At 41.5% G+C, this 21,815-nt stretch overlaps 1 protein-coding gene across 2 annotated transcripts in view; it reads left to right on the plus strand.

Moving 5' to 3' along the window:
* Window positions 1-2,391: 2,391 nt before the first annotated feature.
* Window positions 2,392-21,815, plus strand: part of stk40 (serine/threonine kinase 40) — a 46,659-nt gene continuing 27,235 nt past the window's right edge. The window contains exons 1-5 of one of the 2 annotated variants that reach the window (XM_034174073.1): window positions 2,392-2,610; window positions 12,135-12,185; window positions 13,141-13,267; window positions 16,692-16,777; window positions 17,334-17,477. In XM_034174073.1, coding sequence (XP_034029964.1) covers window positions 13,150-13,267; window positions 16,692-16,777; window positions 17,334-17,477 — 348 coding nt within the window. In that variant the 5' untranslated portion in view covers window positions 2,392-2,610; window positions 12,135-12,185; window positions 13,141-13,149. The remainder of the gene's footprint in view (window positions 2,611-12,134; window positions 12,186-13,140; window positions 13,268-16,691; window positions 16,778-17,333; window positions 17,478-21,815) is intronic. The other variant, XM_034174072.1, reaches the window with a different exon arrangement.

The following is a 21,815-nucleotide window of genomic DNA, read 5'->3' on the forward strand; positions in this document are numbered from 1 at the left end:
CTCAACTGTTTATTCAATTTCAATTTATTTTTATTTATATAGTGCCAAATCACAACCAAGTTGCCTCAAGGCACTTCACACAAGTAAGGTCTAACCTTGCCAACCCCCCCAGAGTAAGTACACAGGCGACAGTTGTAAGGAAAAGCTCCCTCTGATGATTTGAAGAAGAAACATCAAGCCGACCAGACTCAAAGGGGTGACCCTCTGCTTGGGCCATGCTACAGACACAGTTTACAAAACAATTTACAAAACGAATATACAGGAAATGTTGCCGGTGCACAGGACAGAGGGTTACAGAAACAGACACTACACCCATCTCTGGATGGAGCTGCAAACAGAGAAGAAAAAACTGAATCAGGCATTGGAAAGACAACAAATACAGTATAATTTGTCAGCATTTAGTAACAAGAAGAACAGAAGAAATACTAAGGTGATCGCCAGCCACTAGCCCTATGCTTCACTAAAAAACCCAGACTTTAAATAAAGTTGAGGCCGTGGCCCGCTCAATTTCTTAATAAAATGAATTTAAAAGAGTAAAAAGCATAGTAACATACTATGCCAGTATGCTAGCCATATGAAAGGGAGAATAAGTGCATCTTAAGTCTGGATTTGAAAGTCTCTACAGAATCTGATGCAGGGAGATCATTCCACAGAACAGGGGTGCGATAAGAGAAAGCTCTGTGATCCGCAGACTTCTTATTCACCCTAGGGACACAAAGTAATCCTGCACCCTGAGAATGCAAAGCTCGGGCCGGTACGTAGGGTTTAATTAGGTCAGCTAGGTCGGGAGGTGCCAGTCTGTGAACAATTTGGTAGCTTAGTAGCAGAACCTTAAAATCTGATCTCACAGGGACAGGAAGCCAATGAAGAGATGCCAAAATGGGTGTAATGTGGTCAAACTTTCTGCTTCCTGTCAAAAGTCTGGCAGCAGCATTTTGAACCAGTTGGAGACCCCTAATGCTGGACTGCGGCAAACCAGAAAATAGAACATTGCAGTAGTCCAATCTAGAAGAGACAAACGCATGAATCAGGGTCTCAGCATCAGCCATAGACAGGATGGGATGAATCTTTGCTATATTTCACAGGTGGAAGAAAGCAGTCCTCATACTGTCTCTAATGTGGAGGTCAAAGGACAATGTAGGATCAAAAATTACTCCAAGGTTCCTCACTTTGTCAGTGTGATGTATGACACACGAGGCTAGACTAAGCGTTGGCTGGTCAAATTGATGCCGATGTTTTACTGGACCAAGAACCATCATTTTAGTCTTATCAGAGTATTCATTTGACATGTTAATTTTTTGACAAAAAAAAAGATGGGCTGACAGGTAATAATCAACATATAGTTGTGTCCATATGTTCAATTTACTTGTGTATGACATCTCAGTTATTAAAAAAAGTAGTGTTTGATGCCCCCCTCCCTTTTATTGTCATGGCAACACAAAATCAGTTCCAACAAAGGTGAATATATGAGCTATATCTTTTTATTCCATAATAAGAACAATAATAATTTCTCTGTAAGTGTACTGGCCAGTAGAATGCCACAAAAACATACGTAGCTGCAAATGATCATGCAATATTAAAATGATTGTAAAACACAATTACTTATACTTTAAGTCATGTAATCCTTAAAATAATTTTGAGGTCTGGCAATTTTTACTCTGGTGCGACTTATATACTGAAAAATCACATATAAATGGAACCCAATTTTCATATTGATTCTCATCAAAGTTGAAATTCATCACACATTTATTTATTTATGAATATTTATCAAGTTTTCTTACTTTTTAAAATACTTTTATAACGCATTAAATGTGACTAAAACTTTTGCTCAACGGTGTGTATATATATATATATATATATATATATATATGTGTGTGTGTGTGTGTGTGTGTGTGTGTGTGTGTGTGTGTGTGTGTGTGTGTGAGAGAGAGAGAGAGAGAGAAAGAGTTTTTACCGTTTTGATTTTCACAACGGTAAACAGAAATCTAACATATTTGGGCCACTGTGTTTGGACAGTCTCAATGCCACCCATTTAGTTATGATCTACACTAAACCGGGGTTCATTAGTTTACAGCTTTTATCCACTCAGATATGTGTAATATATAATAATAGTATAATAATAATAATAATAGTAATTATATATATATATATATATATATATATATATATATATGTGTGTGTGTGTGTGTGTGTGTGCGTGTGCGTGCGTGCGTGCGTGTGTGTGTGAGTCCGTGCGCGCGTGATGTAACTAACTATTATGCAAAGCCTTTCGTCATCGATGCCCAAACCCTCTGTCCACGCCCCGCCCCGAACAAGAAAAAAAAACGCTGCTGAGTTGTCATTGGTCTACGTGGCTGTCAATCAAGCGAGTGCGTGCGTCAGTTCCGTTGTCAGGTGGTGCTGTCGCTGTGGAAAGATGCGATCAGTGGAGAGCGGAGGCTTTTCTTTAATTGCCCATTCTCTTAACAGGGGCTGAAGAGCCTGAAAGCAGCCGTCTGTGGACTCCGTGGACCGGGAGACAAACTCCACACGTGCACTGCGGCGTTCCACACGAGAAATGTCGATGTTGTGAGGGCAGAGGCAGACTTTAGCCGGTGGTTTTGGCTCGAGGTAAGCGTCTGTAGCTTTGTGACACAGCTAGCCAGCTGTACTCTACCCCACTTTGTTTAAATGGCCTCCCGGCTGGTAGCTAGCGAAGCTCGGCACTTTAAACATTAAATGTCCGCATGCTTCAGTGGACCTAACGTAGCCTGAGCTAAAGCGCCGTTCCGTGTACTTTGCACCGAAACACCAACTCCTTCGGTCGTGTGGCCCTTTGTGTGGCCGGTGTGCTTTATTGTCCTGACAAGTTTTTGTACGTGCACTTCAGCTTCGTAGCTGACCTCACGTACCAAATGCGAGTGTAAATACTTTCATAGAGCCTTTAACAAGCGGTCAGTTGTGGTTATGCTGCACAAATGGCACCTGTCTGCTCAAGTTTGTCTCTCCATCAAATGGTTTGGTGATGCATGATGTATGTGGTCGCAAAATGGCACCAGACAATGCATAGCACTCTGTGTATGTATACGTGTTTGTTTTTAGCTCGTTTAGTGTGATCCACGTATCCCCGTGGTGTGATCGTTGTTGGGATACATGGTGCCAAACGAGGGTAAAGAGACATGGCTGATTGACGGGCATCAAAGCTTCGAGTTTGCTCTTTGTTCTTTCTTTGCAGACTTTAAGGTTTTTGATTCTCTTATAAGAATCAGTGCTGTTGAAGGATTCAGTGGATACAGGGGTAGTGATGGATGCCTCAGTACCAACTTTAACAAAATAAAGTCTGCTACTTAACAAGGACCATCTGTATACCAGGGGATCCTTTCTTTCATAACAATGCATGAACACTAGTTTCATGCCAGAACTATCTGGTGCAGAAAGTGGAATGTGTATTAAATTCGTAGCATTCCAATGGGGATCATCTTTTCACTTTACACCCGTGTCTATAGTCATGTGGTTTTTAATTTTTTTTCCTCTGTGATTTAGAGTAGAAATTGTGCCACCAAGCCTGTTGAGATCTTATATACGAGGTCTGTCCATAAAGTATAGGTCCTTTTTATTTTTTTCAAAAACTATATGGATTTCATTCATATGTTTTTACGTCAGACATGCTTGAACCCTTGTGCGCATGCGTGAGTTTTTCCACGCCTGTCGGTGACGTCATTTGCCTGTGAGCACGCCTTGTGGGAGGAGTCGTCCAGCCCCTCGTCGGAATTCCTTTGTCTGAGAAGTTGCTGAGAGACTGGCGCTTTGTTTGATCAAAATTTTTTCTAAACCTGTGAGACACATCGAAGTGGACACGGTTCGAAAAATTAAGCTGGTTTTCAGTGAAAATTTTAACGGCTGATGAGAGATTTTGAGGTGATACTGTCGCTTTAAGGACTTCCCACGGTGCGAGACGTCGCACAGCGCTCTCAGGCAGTGTCATCAGCCTGTTCAAGCTGAAAACCTCCACATTTCAGGCTCTATTGATCCAGGACGTCATGAGAGAACAGAGAAGTTTCAGAAGAAGTTGGTTTCAGCATTTTATCCGGATATTCCACTGTTAAAGGAGATTTTTTTAATGAAAGACGTGCGGGCAGATTGCAGCGTCCGCGAAGCTCCGCCACAGGAAAAACACCTCTATTGGAAGCCTTGAGGACAAGTTGGAACATCTCCAGCTGATAAACAATTTCTCATATACTCACTCCACTGAAAGCCATCAAAAGCCAACTGGATTTTAACAAATGGTTATCAACACGGAGGTGTTTTTCCTGTGCCGCCGCACCGCGTCGGCTGCGTCCCGACGCGCGGACCCGTCCGCACGTCTTTCATTAAAAAAATCTCCTTTAACAGTGGAATATCCGGATAAAATGCTGAAACCGACTTCTTCCGAAACGTCTCTGTTCTCTCACGACGTCCTGGATCAATAGAGCCTGAAATGTGGAGGTTTTAAGCTTGAAACAGGCTGATGACGCTGCCTGAGAGCGCTGCACGACGTCTCGCACCGTGAAAAGTCCTTAAAGCGACAGAATCACCTCAAAATCTCTCATCAGCTGTTAAAATTTTCACTGAAAACCAGCTTAATTTTTCGAACCATGTCCACTTCGATGTGTCTCACAGGTTTAGAAAAAATTTTGATCAAACAAAGCGCCAGTCTCTCAGCAACTTCTCAGACAAAGGAATTCCGACGAGGGGCTGGACGACTCCTCCCACAAGGAGTGCTCACAGGCGAATGACGTCACCGACAGGCATGGAAAAACTCACGCATGTGCACGAGGGTTCAAGCATGTCTGACGTAAAAACATATGAATGAAATCCATATAGTTTTTGAAAAAAATAAAAAGGACCTATACTTTACGGACAGACCTCGTATATGTATGTTAAGTGCTATCTCGCACAGACATGGGCAAAACATGCAAACTCCAGCAACAATGGAGCTGGGCTTTGGAGTTACACAGCCTTCTTGCTGAGAGGCAGCTCATCAAAGTGGTTTGCCAGTTTTGTTGCACTCCCTTTCTCTGAACAGTTGTGGGTCTACATGCAATCATGTCACTCCAGCAGCTGTAGCATTGTCAGAAATTTTGTCAGATGTCCTCATGTGAACAGCAATGAATATTGGAGTCCTGTCTGCTTGTAAGGGTTGCAATTCTCCCTACTGCATATGTGTACCTACATACCACCACAGGGACTGCACTATGTGTTTTTGCTTGAGTTGTCGTAGGTTGGTCGACAAATGTATTTCTGGCTCCTTTGTAACTTGTGTATTAAGAAAGCGCAAAGAGAGAAGTAATAAATGCATACCCTGAAACACAACCATGTGTCGCTGATTGTACTTCTCCTGTCTTTGCACACAGCAGCCATGTAGAATGTCCTTCTGCTGTCTGGCACTGCTCCGGTTTCACGGGGCTTCAAATGTAAACAAAGTTGTTGTCGTCTTTGGTGCTTCAAATTTCAACACATTTCACGTGAGTTTCAGCAAGCAGCAGATGGCCATTGTCATAGTTTGTTGCTTGATTCCAGTCAATAAGCGGATAAATGTACATGTCGCTAACAGAAACAGCTGTAGCCATTTCAAGTCCCATGTCACAGCTCTCGCATTGAGATCACGAACAGAGCCATCCACTGCCATCACCCACCTTCTCTTTCTCAGACTCTTTGTGGTCACACTTCTCCAAAATTGGATAAACATGCGGGTTTTGTTCGTGAGACTTAATGGTTCCTGGTGTGGCATTTTGCTGCAGGGAACATCCCTTACAGTGCGAAGTTGGGGTTTTTTTTCGGGGGGGGTCGTCTGTCATATTCCTGAAATTTCATGCTAATCAGTGAGGACAGACTTGGAGATGATGCATGTGAAAGTTACAGTACACAAACACTACAAGTAGTTACAAAATAAATTGCACTAGCTAAGTGCTGCTAAGCAAAAAATCTTCTGCTACCAGAGGGGCCTTGATCGCCTCAAAAAAAATGTACAATGAAGCATTCTGGGAAGTCTGAAATCAAAGATTTTAGTACCTGCCTGTTAAATGTTTTGTAGCACACAGACAGCTCTATCCTCTGCAGGCAGAGTTGAGCTGGTTAAAAATAAAAATATCAACGATATGTTTTATTTTTAAAGTAATGCACTCATTTTGAAGGTTTCAGTGTTTGGACACACATGCTGCAGTGCATTATGGGTAAAGTTTCACGACAGGAGGAATGCATTGGGACGCTCTGATAAGGCTGCACTTTAACCACTGCACACTGACAACAGCATTAAACTGTTTGTGTATTGTGCCTAAAACTCTTGTGAATATATTCTCTGGGTTTATAGACGTTATTGTGTTTGTTTTATGTAAACATGCTCAAGTTGTGTGAGCTGCGATCATTTCCTGTTCATGTCCTTCTGGGGGAAAGTGAAGTTTGCTTTTTAACATCCTGGCCAGTAGATGGCAGTGTTCATGGCAGTATTTGCCCTATTGAGATATCCCATAATCCTTTGCGCAGCCACAGAGTTGCTGCAGCCTCTTATTAATGCGATGAAAAGCATAGAAATTTACATTTTGTTTGTATTCATTTACAATTGTTGTCTGTTTAGACCAAAAGTTTTAACCATAAGTTAAAACTGTATGCCTGTTGATGACTTGTGTGATATGCCAGCAAGTCCGGATGGTGAGAAACTGTCCTCATTCTCACTCCTCCTCCTTGGTCACCAGGTCTCTTTTGCTAAAAGAAAGCTAATCTGACACAGAATCGCTGGCTCATTGTTGTGTCAGTAGCTGCTAGTGTACTGAAATCAATACTGAAAGTTATCGGTTTAGCTTTTATGTGTAACTTCCGCAAATTTTTTTTAGGGGGTTATCGGTTTAGCATTATAAAAGATAACTTTTCAGTTAGCTGTGCCCACCACTGTGTGTGTATGTGTATGTATATAGATATATATCTATATATATATCGAGAGAGAGAGAGATCGAGAGAGAGAGAGATCGAGAGAGATCGAGAGAGAGAGAGATCGAGAGAGAGAGAGATCGAGAGAGAGAGAGATCGAGAGATCGAGAGATCGAGAGATCGAGAGATCGAGAGATCGAGAGATCGAGAGAGAGAGAGAGAGAGAGAGAGAGAGAGAGAGAGAGAGAGAGACCCCGACCCCTCATAAAGACAAATTTAAGCCTGAAATCAAGCAGCGCATGGTTGTCATTTGTCTTTCACTATTAATTGTAGACTTAAAATCCCTTAAATGATACAGCATTTTCCTTGTTGTAATCACCCTTTTTGTGTGTTATTCTTGTTTCCTATACATCTGTTGATGAAATAATTAAGGATTATTAACAGCATGAGAGGTCTGTACGGGGAAATATCAGACTGAGGTGTTAGTACAGACCGAGCGTCAGCGAGGTCTGTGCAAGAAGCACAGAGGTCTGATATCCCCATACAGACCTAGCAAACAAGGTTAATAATTTATTATATGGCTGTTATACTTATAAACACGCAAACTTACAACATCACCTGAATATGTTGGTGATGGGTTTGAGCTTGTTTGCTTTCTTCACCTCAGTGAAGAACTTGCTAACAGATGGTCTGGTCGTTAGTTGGTAAACCTTCAATCTGTGATATGGCATTGGTTTGCGCCATGCGGCACCACCGCGACACGCGGAATTCCTCCGCACGTCTGTCTCAATGTGCCGAAAAAGTGCTGATGTCCACGTCTTTTCACAATTCCTGTGCTAGTCAAACGACGTCCCGGATAAAACACAGCGTCCAGTTTGGAAATGAATGGCATATTCCACTGTTACAGGAGTTTTTGTCATGGAAAGAGGAGCGGAGGCTTTGCGCGTCACGGTGTTGCTGTGCGCCATGCAGCACTGCCGTGATGAAGCCTCACGGGACATGTTCTGGCATGTCCAGGCACATCCACAATTTCTCGGATAATCACTCGATGGAAAAACCACTGACAGCTGTCTGAACGCCATCTCAAAGCCGTCCTGTGAGACCAAAACGGAGGTGTTCCTTTGTCTCACTCCATCAGCAAATCGGTCGTGATGCACAAAGCCTCCGCTCGGCTTTCCATGACAAAATCTCTTGTTAAAAGTGAAATCTGCCAGAAAATGGTTGATGTCCAGCTCTTGTGATAACCAGAGAAAGTGCACACGACGGTCTCGGATCCACAGAGCCATCCGTTTAGAAATGATCCGGTGGTTTGTGGCTCTCGATGGCGGCACGGAGCGCGGCGCGCCGAGCGTCCTTAAAGCTGTCCTTAAAGCTGTAGTAACAGTCCTTATTCTCTGTGAAGCCCGTAAAATTTTCACCGAAAGCCAGATAAATTTTTCTAATGGTTTCCAGCTGCCAGTCTCTAACAGTTTCTGAAAAAATTCTGATGGGAAAAAAAGCCCAAATCATTCCGCCATTTCCTGACAATGAAAATCCGCCGAGGGGCTGGACCACTCCTCACTCAAAGCCTGCTCACAGGCGAATGACACAACCGACAGGCGTGGAAAAACTCACGCATGCGCACGACGGTTCAAGCTTGTCTGACGCAATCACACGTGATTCAAATCCATATAGTTTTTGAAAAAATGAAAAGGTCGGTTTCTTTTCTAATAGACCTCATATTTATCATAAACATGTAATAAACACAGCATTTTAATAATGAGAACCTTTTAAGTTGAGACTGGTATACGATCCCACACTTAATCTCAAGTATATGTGGAACTAGAGATCACTGTCTTAGTTGTAGTGTGTAAGACTGTAGTTGCAAAATGTGTTTTCCTAGCTGGTGGCAAAATGATGCCTCCACAAATTTTACATGCATGCAGGCCCACACCGTGTGATGGCAGAAATTTTGTGAGCACACAGATTCCTGATGAGCTTGGATACATTATGTGTCCCAAACATCACAGAAACTAAAAGAAGTGCCAGTCTTTTTTGAGTGGGGATATTTTATTTATTTTTAGGACAATATTCAAAGTTTTGTGAATTTGTTGAGTATTTATTTTGAACCTTGAAGTACAATTTGCATTTGACAAAAACCTGCCAATGTTTTATGTGTGCAGTTGAGCACTTTGGATGGCAGCATCCTGACACTGGTTGGTGCAATTGAATGTGATGCATGAACATAAAATGTTTTGCTGCTATACAAATGCATTACATTTACCAGATTTAACCCAGCAGATCACAGAATTTTAACAGTGGTCTGGTATTATATTTGCTACCTTTTATGAATGTCCTTTGTTCAACTTTGTTGTTGCATTAAAGCTGTTCTTGCAAAGCCACACAAATTCCAAGTATTCTGGTGGGTGGTTGTGGAAGCACCTACGTGGTTGGTTATTTGTTCTGATACTATTTAAAGAGCCCACATTTCTCGTGGGCACCGGCAGCATGTCTCTCCTCCTTTTAGTGTGATATGATTCATAAGGTGTATCTTTTCTTGTCCTCCCTCTGGTGCCGTCAGAGGCAGTCTTGCTTGCCAGATCACTGTCTGTGCAGAGAGGAACACCAGTGTCAGAAACGCAAAGCTGATACTGTCATCACGCTGATGTCATTTAGGTCATTGTGCATGAGGTGGCTGCGTTGACCTTTGGTTTTTAGATGTGTCAGAGGCTGGCTCCACCAAGCTGATGTTTAGTACGTAGATAAACCGCCTTTGGGTTTATGTGCTGTGTTGTCTATCAGTCTGAGTCAGTTTAGTGTTGCACATCTAAGGTGCATGGGTTAGCTTCGTGACTTTTTTTTTTTTTTTTTTAATAACTATACTAAGTCTCTTTGGCTACTCTCTTGTTTTTCACTCGGGGTTGCCACACCAGATCTGAGTTGGATCTGCATTTGAATTGGCACATTTTTTTTATGCCGGATGCCTTTCTTAACGCAACTCCACATTGCATGGAAAAATGTGGGAGTGGTGGGGTTTGAACTGGAAACCTTCCACACTGAAACCAAGTACACTAACCACTTGTCTACAACCCCTGCTTTTTTTAATATCTAACTGTAGCATATATGAAATGCATGTTTTAAATTGTGTAACTTTGATAGAAATGTGACCATGTTTGGCAGTGTCTGCTTATTTTAATTAATGTGAATCCACTCCAATTCAGACATAAACTAAAACCATATTCATTTGAAGCACTGCTATTTTGGCCAGCCACTTCTGCTGCTCTGATTGACTGAAGTTGAGATTTCATCCCTCACTCTAGTGATTGATTCTGCATTTCAGAATGTGAAATTGGCAGGATTTATTCCATGTCGCAAATTTGTCATCTTATGCGAAAATTTTTTATACATCAGACCAAAGATGTTCTCTTGCACATTATAGACATGAGATTCACCACTTTGACATTTCATTGTACAGCCAGCTGCTCAACCCGCCCCTGAGTTCCCCAACTGCTAAAGTGTCATGCTTTCTGCACACAGAAGGAAAATGGATGAACATGTTAAGAAGTGTCAGTGTGCTGTATCAAATCAATATAAGAGGAGTCTCCAAAATTCTGCCAACTGTTAAAAGTACTCCTGCAAATTTCCTGCAAATCTACTCCTGCAAATTTCATTAAAAAGGGTGATGGCGAAGGGCACCAGGTTGCGCTAAACGTAATCAAAATTGGGCAAGTTGCCTCCTGGTGGCCAGCACCATCAAGACTCCAATGTTTTTTTTCAGTTGCATTTGATAGAATCAGACCTATATTTGTTGATAACATTGAAATCTGGTTGGGGTCTTGATGGTGCAGAGAGTTATGGGCCTTTTAAATACAAGCCAATTTCGCAAAATGACCAGACCTTGAGCACCCCCTATATTCAGCGCCATCGATCCCTCAACCAAATATGTATGTCAGATGAAAGAGTTTGCCTCCATAAGTCATTTGATAGTTAAACTAGCTTGGGGACTTGATGGTGCTGAATGTTACACCACTTGAAAGATGGGAATTTAATGAAATATCAGTTTTTGCATATTTTTTCCTAGAACTTTGATGAGCCCTGGCAAGGTCATCTTTTGGTTTTCGGTTGAGAAATTTTGGGAAAGATCGTTTCTTGGTAGGTTCCATCTCTGAGCCAAAGGCTCTTAAAGGTCATTGAAAATATTTAATGGCCCTGTCACACCTTGACGATTTAGCCTTTGTATGCTGATGTATTAAAATTTGGCGAGTCTAATCAGTTATTGCTAAGTTTTGTATAAGTTAAGAGCATGTTGAAGGACACTGGTATACATCGTAGTACGGTGCGGTCATTGAAAAATTTTCGGCATGCACAGTATTTTCAATGCATGCAAACATATGGCTGATACATCCTGCATACGTGGGCCATAAATTTTTGGTAAGTTATGCGATTGTTAACACGTTACTCATAAGTCATAATATATTGAGATAATATCTAGCATACTCAATACGTATTTCTACCCTATGAGTAATGTACTTTAAATCTATGTGTAACCAGTATCAAACTTATCTCCAGCGCTTATTGATGTATGTACTTGACGTGTTCTGGACCACCACAGAACATTATAACACATGCACAGGAGTGTTGCTTCATTCTTTGCACAGAACACAATTGCAGCATTACATCATTACACAGAAAATGGTTGTTGGCTGCTATATTAATTCTTAAAATGTCATTTTATAGGGCCTTTTAATTATTCATCACTCTGCTTTTACAGCACTTGAGACTAAGATGCTTACTGGCTTGATGTCACTCTAGCTTGTGCCATAAATGCTCACAGAAAGCCTGAACTTGTAAGACTCTGTCGGTGATGACGAGTGGAGATGGAGACAGATTGGCGAGAGACACTATGATGACACTGTCTGCTGTCTGGGATCACAAAAAGCCACATGGAAGTGGGAAATCATACTGGCCTGTACTGAATGCCAACTGTCCTGCCTCCTCTGCAAAAAATGCCAACTGGTGTGTTTGTGTGCGACACACGCACAGCTGAATTTTTGAAACTGGAACATAATTCATTAACAGGTTTTTTTCCACTTGTGAGACTGGTTGCATATTGTTTTTCTGTTCCTTGTCAGCAGCTCCATGTGTACTGCCATGCAGGTTGACTTTGGCGTCAAGCAGATGCTTCAGATTTCATTGGTCTGAATCATTTGACTTTTGTTGCTAGTTAAGTGCATGCGACTGCTACCAGACAGTGACATTTTCCCTTTGCAGAGGTCATGGATTTGTTGATTTCATGTGACTTTTGACTCAAGTTGGTTTTTCAGGTGAGACATTGCATATGTCAGAGGCTTTGTGCTGTTATTGGTGTCCTCACTGGGACATTTATGCATTTTTGTCCATTAGGAAATCGGGACAACAGTAGGGTGAATCATTCTTGTTGGTTCATGGCACTACTTCCTTGTTACGGGAAACAGATGGGGTTTCTCCACATAGAAACTCTGTAAATAAAGCACAGCTCTGACTTACTGCATCCTGGGAGGTAGATTTGCTGTGGCAGTTTGTCATAATGTGTCACAATTTTGTCACTGGTTCTTCTGGCATGTGAAACTATTTCCTTATCATACGGGGTTGGCATTTTCTTCATCCTTGTTAGAACTTGCATGTCTTTTCAGAGTAAGGTCTGCCTAGATAAAATGGCTGTACAGATTTACAGATAAAACATGCAGATTAAGAGCAGAAACATTTTCAAAATACTTGTATGTCAGAGAACATTTCTCTCGAAGCTTAGAATGCCACAAGTTTTTTTGTGAAAAGCACTAGTGTCGTCAGGTCGTGGCACCTTTACATTGCCTGTTGGGATGACACCTAGATTCAGTGTGAGGTGTCAGCATTGGCACCAGCAGCGATCATTGTGAATGGAGCTGTAATGGCCTCGCATTCACACCGAGGTGTTGGTAAATGTGTGGGAGGGATATTTAAATACACTGGGAGGAGCTGCCCTGAGGTTTACCTCCTTTCACTCCCATTCTTCACCATGCCCCTATTCGGTGTGCTTTCAGCCAGTCTTTAGGACAACTTCTGAAGCTCTAGGTACAGGCTTTCTTTTTTGCATCAAAATTTATAAATAAAGAACTTAAGACCGTCTGCTGAGGGTTTACCCGTGCTGGTTTATACTGCCTTTGGTCAGTCTTTTGTGTCCTTGCAGTCACGTATGCACTTAGCCTTTAACGTGACTATCTTTAACCTGTGTAGTAATCTGATTTATTCCCCCCCCTGCAGAGCTCCAGTATGTCCAAGCGACGCTTCTCAGAGAGGGGGGCTGGAGAGACGTCAGGCAGGGCCAGCAAGTTACAGTGTCCTGGGATATCCGGTAATAATGCCAAGAGAGCTGGGCCTTTTGTCCTTGGTAAGAAAGTTAATAAACTCATCTTAAGTCCCAGTTGTATGGTAATTAGGGCTATAAACTTTACATTTAATTAAAATGACAGCCTGTGGTTTACCTGGAGATGTACAAAATTTAATGCTCATTTTCTCTGAAGTGAGCAAGAGCCTGATGATGACCCTGACATCAGCTCAGCTAAAACAGGTTTTTAAAATGTATGTTCTTGCCTTATTACATAGAAAGTAAAATGTTTCAAGTGTGGATTTTAAATATATTTTCCCACTGATGATTACAGCTGCTGCTCCAAAAATGAGAAATATTAGAATATTTCATAAGATTACAAAACACCTGGTTGATGTGCCCATGGAACTACTGAGGTGTGAGGGTTGCTTTGCTAGTGGCCTTCAGCTTGTCTGTATTGTTGGGTCTGGTGTCTCATCTTCCCTTTTACAATACCCCATCAGGTAAGTTGGTTGGCCAGTTAAGTACAGTAATACCTTGGGCAGCAAAGCAGTTACTTGTGATTTTGACACTGCGGGCAGGTGCCAGCTACTAGTGGAAAGGGAAATTGGCATCTCCTAAAAGCGTGTCAACAGATGGAAGCACAAAGTGCTCTAAAATCTCCTGCTAAAACACATTGGACCAACACCAGCAGATGGCATGGCACCAAATCATCACTAACTGGAATCTTCACACCGGTCTACAAGCAGCTTGGGTTCTGTGCCTCTTCAGTCTTCCTCCAGACTCTGGGATCTTGATTCCAAATGAAATGCAAAATTTATTTACTAATCTGAAGATAGAACTTTAGAACACACCAGTCCCATTCTTTTTCAGCTCAGCCCAGGAAAGATGCTTCTGACATTCACGCTGGTTGATTGACTTGACATTAGGAATGTGACACAGCCCATTTTTGAAGATGTTTGTGTGCCGTGGCTCTTTGTACACTGACTCCAGCGTCAGTCCACTCAAGTTCTTGAATCAGCTTTGTTTGATAGCCTTCGCAAGGCTGCAGCCATCCCTGTTGCTTGTGCTTCTTTTCCTACCACACTTTCCCCTTTGCAGTCAACGTTCCATGAATATGCTTTGATACAGCACTTTGAACAGTCAGCCCTTTAAGCAATAAACCTTCAGTGACTTGCCCTTCTTGTGGAGTGTGTCCATGAGTGCCTTCTGGACAAGTATCAAGAACCAAACAGAGATTCATGGTATTTATATGGCATAAATAGTGAGTTATAAAAACTTGAAATAAAATATTCTAATTTTTTGAGATTTTTTTTTTAGCTGTAGGCGTTAATTCTGAAAAAACATCTTTAAAAACACACATTTTCAACCACTTAGTCCAATTAAGTGTTGTGGAAATTCGTTAAAGATAAATAAAATTTTTCTTTTTCTGAAATAACAAACAATATTGACATTTATCGCAGTATTCTATTTTTTTATTTTTTTATTTTGAGATGCACCTGTACACCAGTGACCAGAGTATGAAAAATGTGTAAATTCCCTTGACATCAGCTGAAAGGAATTCATTGTGAGCAAGGTTATTTCCACTCGCTGACAAGTGCATTTCTGATCCAGTTGCCTGTGATCCTGAATGAAAACAAGGTGTCCAATGTTTTACATATTAATAAAAATACTCCATTGCTATATGAACAATGTCAGATAATAAAAAATATCCATTGCCAAAATCATGAAGAGTTTATAAAAGAAAAGAGGGATAACAAAGATGATCTAAGTTCACACTTAAGCCCCTTTCACACCAAGCCTGCGTAGAGTTGCATTGTGCTGCATATGTAGTATGCAGGAATGGCTGTACGCGAGGGGGGAAGCTTGGCCTGCCTCTTCTTTTTTGGTTTGGAAGATTCACTGCCAGCAAAGTTCAGCAGAGTCCAGTGGGATGAATAAAATCTATCAGTGCAGGTATGTACTGATAAAAACCTAAAAGGATTTTTTGCCAGACTGGCGTAGGGTTGCATACAATTGCATACAGTATACAGTAGCGCAGCGTTGCATAGACTTGCATACAGTAGCAGAGTGTTGTGTAGAATTGCGTAGAGCATGGCGTTTGGTGCTCTACGCTGAAAGTAGGTGAAAAAAATTCAACGCTTAATTTTTTCCGTCTATTCCATGAACCCCTCTGTCTCCCTCAGGGTATTGCCACGTAGTGCTGCGTAAGCTTGGTGTAAGGCTGCATGAGCCCAATGTAGTCGGTATGCCACATTACACAACTCTACGTTGGCCCAGTGTGAAAGGGGCTTAAAATCATCTTCAGATTCTTTTTCAAAAAGATGAGGATTACTGTATTGTCTGGTTAGAGAGGAAACAATAATAACTCTTTCTGGCAGGAAAACAAAAATTGCTTTACCACCACTGATCAGATCAGTGATCCTGCTGAGCAGACACTCGGAAACAGTCAAGAATATGGTACTAATTCAAGCTCAAGATCATACAAGGAAGAGACAACAGACACTTTGTCCTTAAGTCGTTGAATTTCTTTTCAAAAGTTTCTTTTTCTGTATGGGTCCAAAAGTGCATCGAGTCTACTGTCTGTAGCGGAGCATGAGGCTATTACAAGTATTAACACTTTTCTTGAAACAGGCTATCTGAATGTGCAGGTGAATTTCTTCCACTTGCTCTGTGATTTCACTGGAACTGTACTGACACTTCATCCTCAACTCCTGTAAATTCGGTGTTTCGCAGTTTTAAATCTCGTGGTCTGTGACTCACACGAGAGGTCGGTTTGAGCAGAGTTCTGGTGTCAGGAGCTCGGCACTCACAGTGTAGACACACCTTGTGAAGCATGGACAATAAGACAACATCGGGGCACAACAGAAGTCCATCACAGGGTTACACCTCCTCTAGATAACCCTCTCAACTTGGGAGAATGTGCCATCATCATAATCGCCCGTGAACTCGCTAAATCAACACCATCCTCGTCATTTACATGCACTGTGAGACGGTGGAACTCTGCTGGCACCGCAGTGCTTTCTGGGAAGTGCAGGGGGCCATCAGGGGCATTATGGGAAACGCTGAAGTAACGAATTGAGCGATTCTACCCATATTTGGATCCAGAAGTGTGCTGGGCAGTTACCAAGTTGTCTCTCCAGCAGAGCTTGAGGCTGTTTTCATCTGACTATCATTTTAAAAACAAGTCACATGGCACAAATATGTAAACTTTGCCGCTAATCCACGGTTTACATATTTGCCGATCCGTGGGGGCCAGTCTGTATCCATCAGCTGTCATCTGTTACACTAATACTTTTGCTTACTCCTTGGTTGTTGTCCACAACTCCTTCAGTATTTGCAATGAAGAGTGCCAAAGAAAACTTTACCCATGGGGTGTTAATGGGTATATGCACATGCTGCTGTGGATGACATGCAGTGAGCGTACACACTCCGACATGTAGTTTGCCTTTTGGTCATGCAGCTGTTCCCCTTCTTTTTCTTGCAGGGCCTCGTCTGGGCAACTCTCCAGTGCCCAGTATAGTACAGTGTCTCGCCAGAAAGGACGGGACAGATGACTTCTATCAGCTTAAAGTAAGTGTGCTGGATGGTCAACATTCCGTATGTGTATAAATATAATCCCAGTCATCTGGGAGTAGCAGTGACTGAAGCAGACTGGGAATAATTTGATGCTCAAAAAACAAGCTGATGGTTCAGTACACATCTGAACCTTTGACCTTTCTTTGTTGGTATTCATTTTATGGCACCCCTCTTTCAGTCTGGTGCAAACAAAACCTCAGCTGGACAAACCTTAATGGATCTCTTCAATGTCTTGCACACAGTGTAGCGTTATAAAAGAGTGGGGAAAGAAAGAAGGTAGTTTCTGGCCTGGCATAGTTACTTCTGGCCCCTTTTGACCCTGTCTCATGCCTGTCTGTTGAACTGCTCTTTCCCTTCACACTGGTGAATGAGCCACTGTTTTAAAGCTGTATTCCTATTTTACCATCTCCAATCCATATATTTAAACTTTTTGCCAAGTGTTAACTTTAGAACATGTATTTTCCTGTTGACACTTTACCAAGTCTTACTTTGTTTGGGGTCTTGCCCTCTTACCCCTGTTTGCTCTGCTCTGTTATGGTTATTATTGCAGATTTTGACGCTGGAGGAGCAAGTGGACTCTGCTGGAGAGACTCAGGAGGAGAGACAGGGAAAGATGCTGTTGCACACAGAGTACTCGCTCCTGTCATTACTACACAACCAATATGGAGTGGTCCACCACCATGGCCTCTTCCAGGTATGCTGGAGCTTGCCAAATGTGTTTTTCTGTAATGGCGTATATAACATATCAGTCAGTGGGCCACCTGTAGGTTTTACAGTATGCCACAGTTCCAAAACCACAAAGATTCTTGTTTGACAGTATTACCTCTGTAAACAAAGCCAACCTCATTCTGCAGAGTTCAATCAGTGAGCTTCACTTGGCTAAACTATGTCAAAGCTTGAAGGAGTGTCCAAATATTTCCTGTGCTGCAAATTGCTGTAGGGTTACTCCAGCCAAAAAAAAAAAAAAAAATGTAGATGAGCAGGTGGTTTAAACTATTCCTGCCACATTGTGTAGACAGTAGGTCAATGACTATAAATGATACCATATTGTAAATCTTCAACTAAAAAGGCCATATAACAAGAACAAGCTGATCTGGTGAAATTTGACATACCAGCTCAATCAAAAATGCAACTTTGTTTAGCCTATGTAATATCCCATAGATAGCTAACAGTTGTCACCAGATACAGGAAGAAATGAACAACAGAGTGGGAAAATCATAATTAAACAATGGGTAGAATGTTTGAATGGGGATGACAGCAGAGCTTTTCCTTTGTACTGCAAATTACTTAAGGCAAACTTGAAACATTGTTTTCTGAAACTTGTGAAGTATCCATGTTTTGAACATTCTTCTCAAGTCCTCATAAAAAAGAAATGCATCACATGGTGTGCTGCCACCTGCTGGAGAGTTCAGGAATGAGCATCAATATTGAATTACAAATATACAATTTAAAGGCTACAGTCAGTACAGGTTCCGTGTGTGCACTCACATATATGTTGCTTGTTTTATCTAAGTAGTAGACTTTGATAGCCAGAGATAAAGACCTTGCGTAAGAACATATATTTCTAATCCCTTCCTACAGTGTAGAGCTCAGTGGGATCGGAGATGTGCTTCCAGTATGTAATCCTGGGTTTGATTCCCAGTCACACTTCATGTCTGTGTCTTCGGACAAGATGCTTCATCTGCATTATCCCAGTCCACCCATCTATAAATAGGTACTGACCTTGGCTAGGCAGTTGATGATGGACTGGTGAGGCATACAACCCCAATTCCAATGAAGTTGAGACATTGTGTGAAATGTAAATAAAAACACAATACAATGATTTGCAAATCCTCTTCAACCTATATTCAATTGAATACACCACAAAGACAATATATTTAATGTTCAAACTGATAAACTTTATTGTTTTTATGCAAATATTTGCTCATTTTGAAATGGATGCCTGCAACACGTTTCAAAAAAGCTGGGACGGGGCAACAGTGCTCAAACAGGTGTTCCAAACAGGTGTTCTTACACCTGTTTGGAACATTACACAGGTTAATTGGAAACAGGTGAGTGTCATGATTAGGTATAAAAGGAGCATCCGCAAAAGGCTCAGCCGTTCACAAGCAGAGATGAGTATCGCCACTTTGTGAACAACTGCGTGAAAAAATAGTCCAACAGTTTAAGAACAGTTCTTCTCAACGTTCAGTTGCAAGGAATTTAGGGATTAATAATATAATAATATAATCAGAAGATTCAGAAAATCTGGATAACTTTCTACACGTAAGCGTCAAGGCTGAAAACCAACATTGAATGCCCGTGATCTTCGATCCTTCAGGCGGCACTGCATTAAAAACCGACATCATTGTGTAAAGGATCTTACCACGTGGGCTCAGGAACACGTCAGAAAACCATTCAGTTAACACAGTTCATCACTACATCTGCAAGTGCAAGTTAAAACTCTACCATGCAAAGCAAAGCCATACATCAACAACATCCAGAAACACTGCCGCCTTCTCTGGACCCGAGCTTGTTTGAAATGGATAGACACAAAGTGGAAAAGTGTGCTGTGGTCTGATGAGTCCACATTTCAGATTGTTTTTGGAAATCATGGACGTTGTGTCCTCCAGATAAAAGAGGAAAGAGACCATCCAGATTGTTACTAGCGCAAAGTTCAAAAGCCAGCATCTGTGATGGTATGGGGGTGCGTAAGTTGCCCATAGCATGGGCAACTTTGTGGTGTATTCAGTTGAATATAGGTTGAAGATAATTTGCAAATCATTGTATTCTGTTTCTGTTTACATTTTGCACAACATCACAACTTCATTGGAATTGGGGTTGTAGATTCTGGTCTGCTTTGTGCTGCAGTATCTGGGCATGAGCACCTGCAACCAGTAGGCCTCAGGGCTTACATTTGTTGGACTTGATTCTTCTTTTTCCTTCCCATAGAGTGGAAAATGGCAATATTTGAATGTCCATTTTTGCGTCCACATGTTCATTAATCTATGCATTCGTTTGTGACTATATGAAAACCTAGAACATAAACTGTTGGACATATATCATTTGAGTACAGTTGCCACACCTGCTTATCATATCATTGTCAAGAAGTAAATATTAATCCCTTAATCTGTGCTATGACCAATTTTATTCACTTTATACATGCTTCCCTTAGGCAGTATTATTAGACGGTATTGCTTAAATTGTCATTGTTACGCAGATGATACCCAGCTTTATCTATCCATGAAGCCAGAGGACACACACCAATTAGCTAAACTGCAGGATTGTCTTACAGACATAAAGACATGGATGACCTCTAATTTCCTGCTTTTAAACTCAGAAAAAACTGAAGTTATTGTACTTGGCCCCACAAATCTTAGAAACATGGTGTCTAACCAGATCCTTACTCTGGATGGCATTACCCTGACCTCTAGTAATACTGTGAGAAATCTTGGAGTCATTTTTGATCAGGATATGTCATTCAAAGCGCATATTAAACAAATATGTAGGACTGCTTTTTTGCATTTACGCAATATCTCTAAAATTAGAAAGGTCTTGTCTCAGAGTGATGCTGAAAAACTAATTCATGCATTTATTTCCTCTAGGCTGGACTATTGTAATTCATTATTATCAGGTTGTCCTAAAAGTTCCCTAAAAAACCTTCAGTTAATTCAAAATGCTGCAGCTAGAGTACTAACGGGGACTAGAAGGAGAGGGCATATCTCACCCATATTGGCCTCTCTTCATTGGCTTCCTGTTAATTCTAGAATAGAATTTAAAATTCTTCTTCTTACTTACAAGGTTTTGAATAATCAGGTCCCATCTTATCTTAGGGACCTCGTAGTACCATATCACCCCAATAGAGCGCTTTGCTCTGACTGCAGGCTTACTTGTGGTTCCTAGGGTTTGTAGGAGTAGAATGGGAGGCAGAGCCTTCAGCTTTCAGGCTCCTCTCCTGTGGAACCAGCTCCCAATTCAGATCAGGGAGACAGACACCCTCTCTACTTTTAAGATTAGGCTTAAAACTTTCCTTTTTGCTAAAGCTTATAGTTAGGGCTGGATCAGGTGACCCTGAACCATCCCTTAGTTATGCTGCTATAGACGTAGACTGCTGGGGGTTCCCATGATGCACTGTTTCTTTCTCTTTTTGCTCTGTATGCACCACTCTGCATCTAATCATTAGTGATCGATCTCTGCTCCCCTCCACAGCATGTCTTTTTCCTGGTTCTCTCCCTCAGCCCCAACCAGTCCCAGCAGAAGACTGCCCCTCCCTGAGCCTGGTTCTGCTGGAGGTTTCTTCCTGTTAAAAGGGAGTTTTTCCTTCCCACTGTAGCCAAGTGCTTGCTCACAGGGGGTCGTTTTGACCGTTGGGGTTTTACATAATTATTGTATAGCCTTGCCTTACAATATAAAGCGCCTTGGGGCAACTGTTTGTTGTGATTTGGCACTATATAAAAAAATTGATTGAATTGATTGATTGATTAATCTTAAGTTAATTTTCCAGCCTCAACATGCAAATGACTTTTTTCATTATAATGATGAAAATTTAGTTTGTCTGTTTAACTGAGCAGGATCTGAAATCCCCAGTGTCAGCCTTTACAATTCATGTCGGAATATGACAGCATCATGCAAACAAACACCAGTTTCGTGTTCATTTCACATGATAGAATTGGTAGTGGTTAAGGTTATCATTTGTACCACTAATGGGTATAATTAGCCATCGTCCTTCCATTTTCATTTGCAGTCATCCTAACTCACCTGCTTTTGCATCTGCCTTATTTCTGTTATTGTTCTATCTGCCTTCTAATGCTCTCTCTTTCACATCCTGTCTCTTCCACTCTGCCAGTGTTCTCAGAATAGCAGCATTGAGCCATGTTCCCTGATTAATTTTAGCCTGCCATATTGATTAGATTATTATAGTGCATCTTCTCTGTGATAGAACCAGGTAATAATGAAAGCTTTCAGAGACACTGACTTCAACTTAAAAATCCTGACACCATTAGCTAGCAATCGATAAGTGGTAACTGAGCTGTAAGAAGAGGAATGACCTTTA

The sequence above is a fragment of the Thalassophryne amazonica genome, chromosome 7, assembly GCF_902500255.1.
Source record: "Thalassophryne amazonica chromosome 7, fThaAma1.1, whole genome shotgun sequence".
Classification (NCBI taxonomy): Eukaryota; Metazoa; Chordata; class Actinopteri; order Batrachoidiformes; family Batrachoididae; genus Thalassophryne; species Thalassophryne amazonica.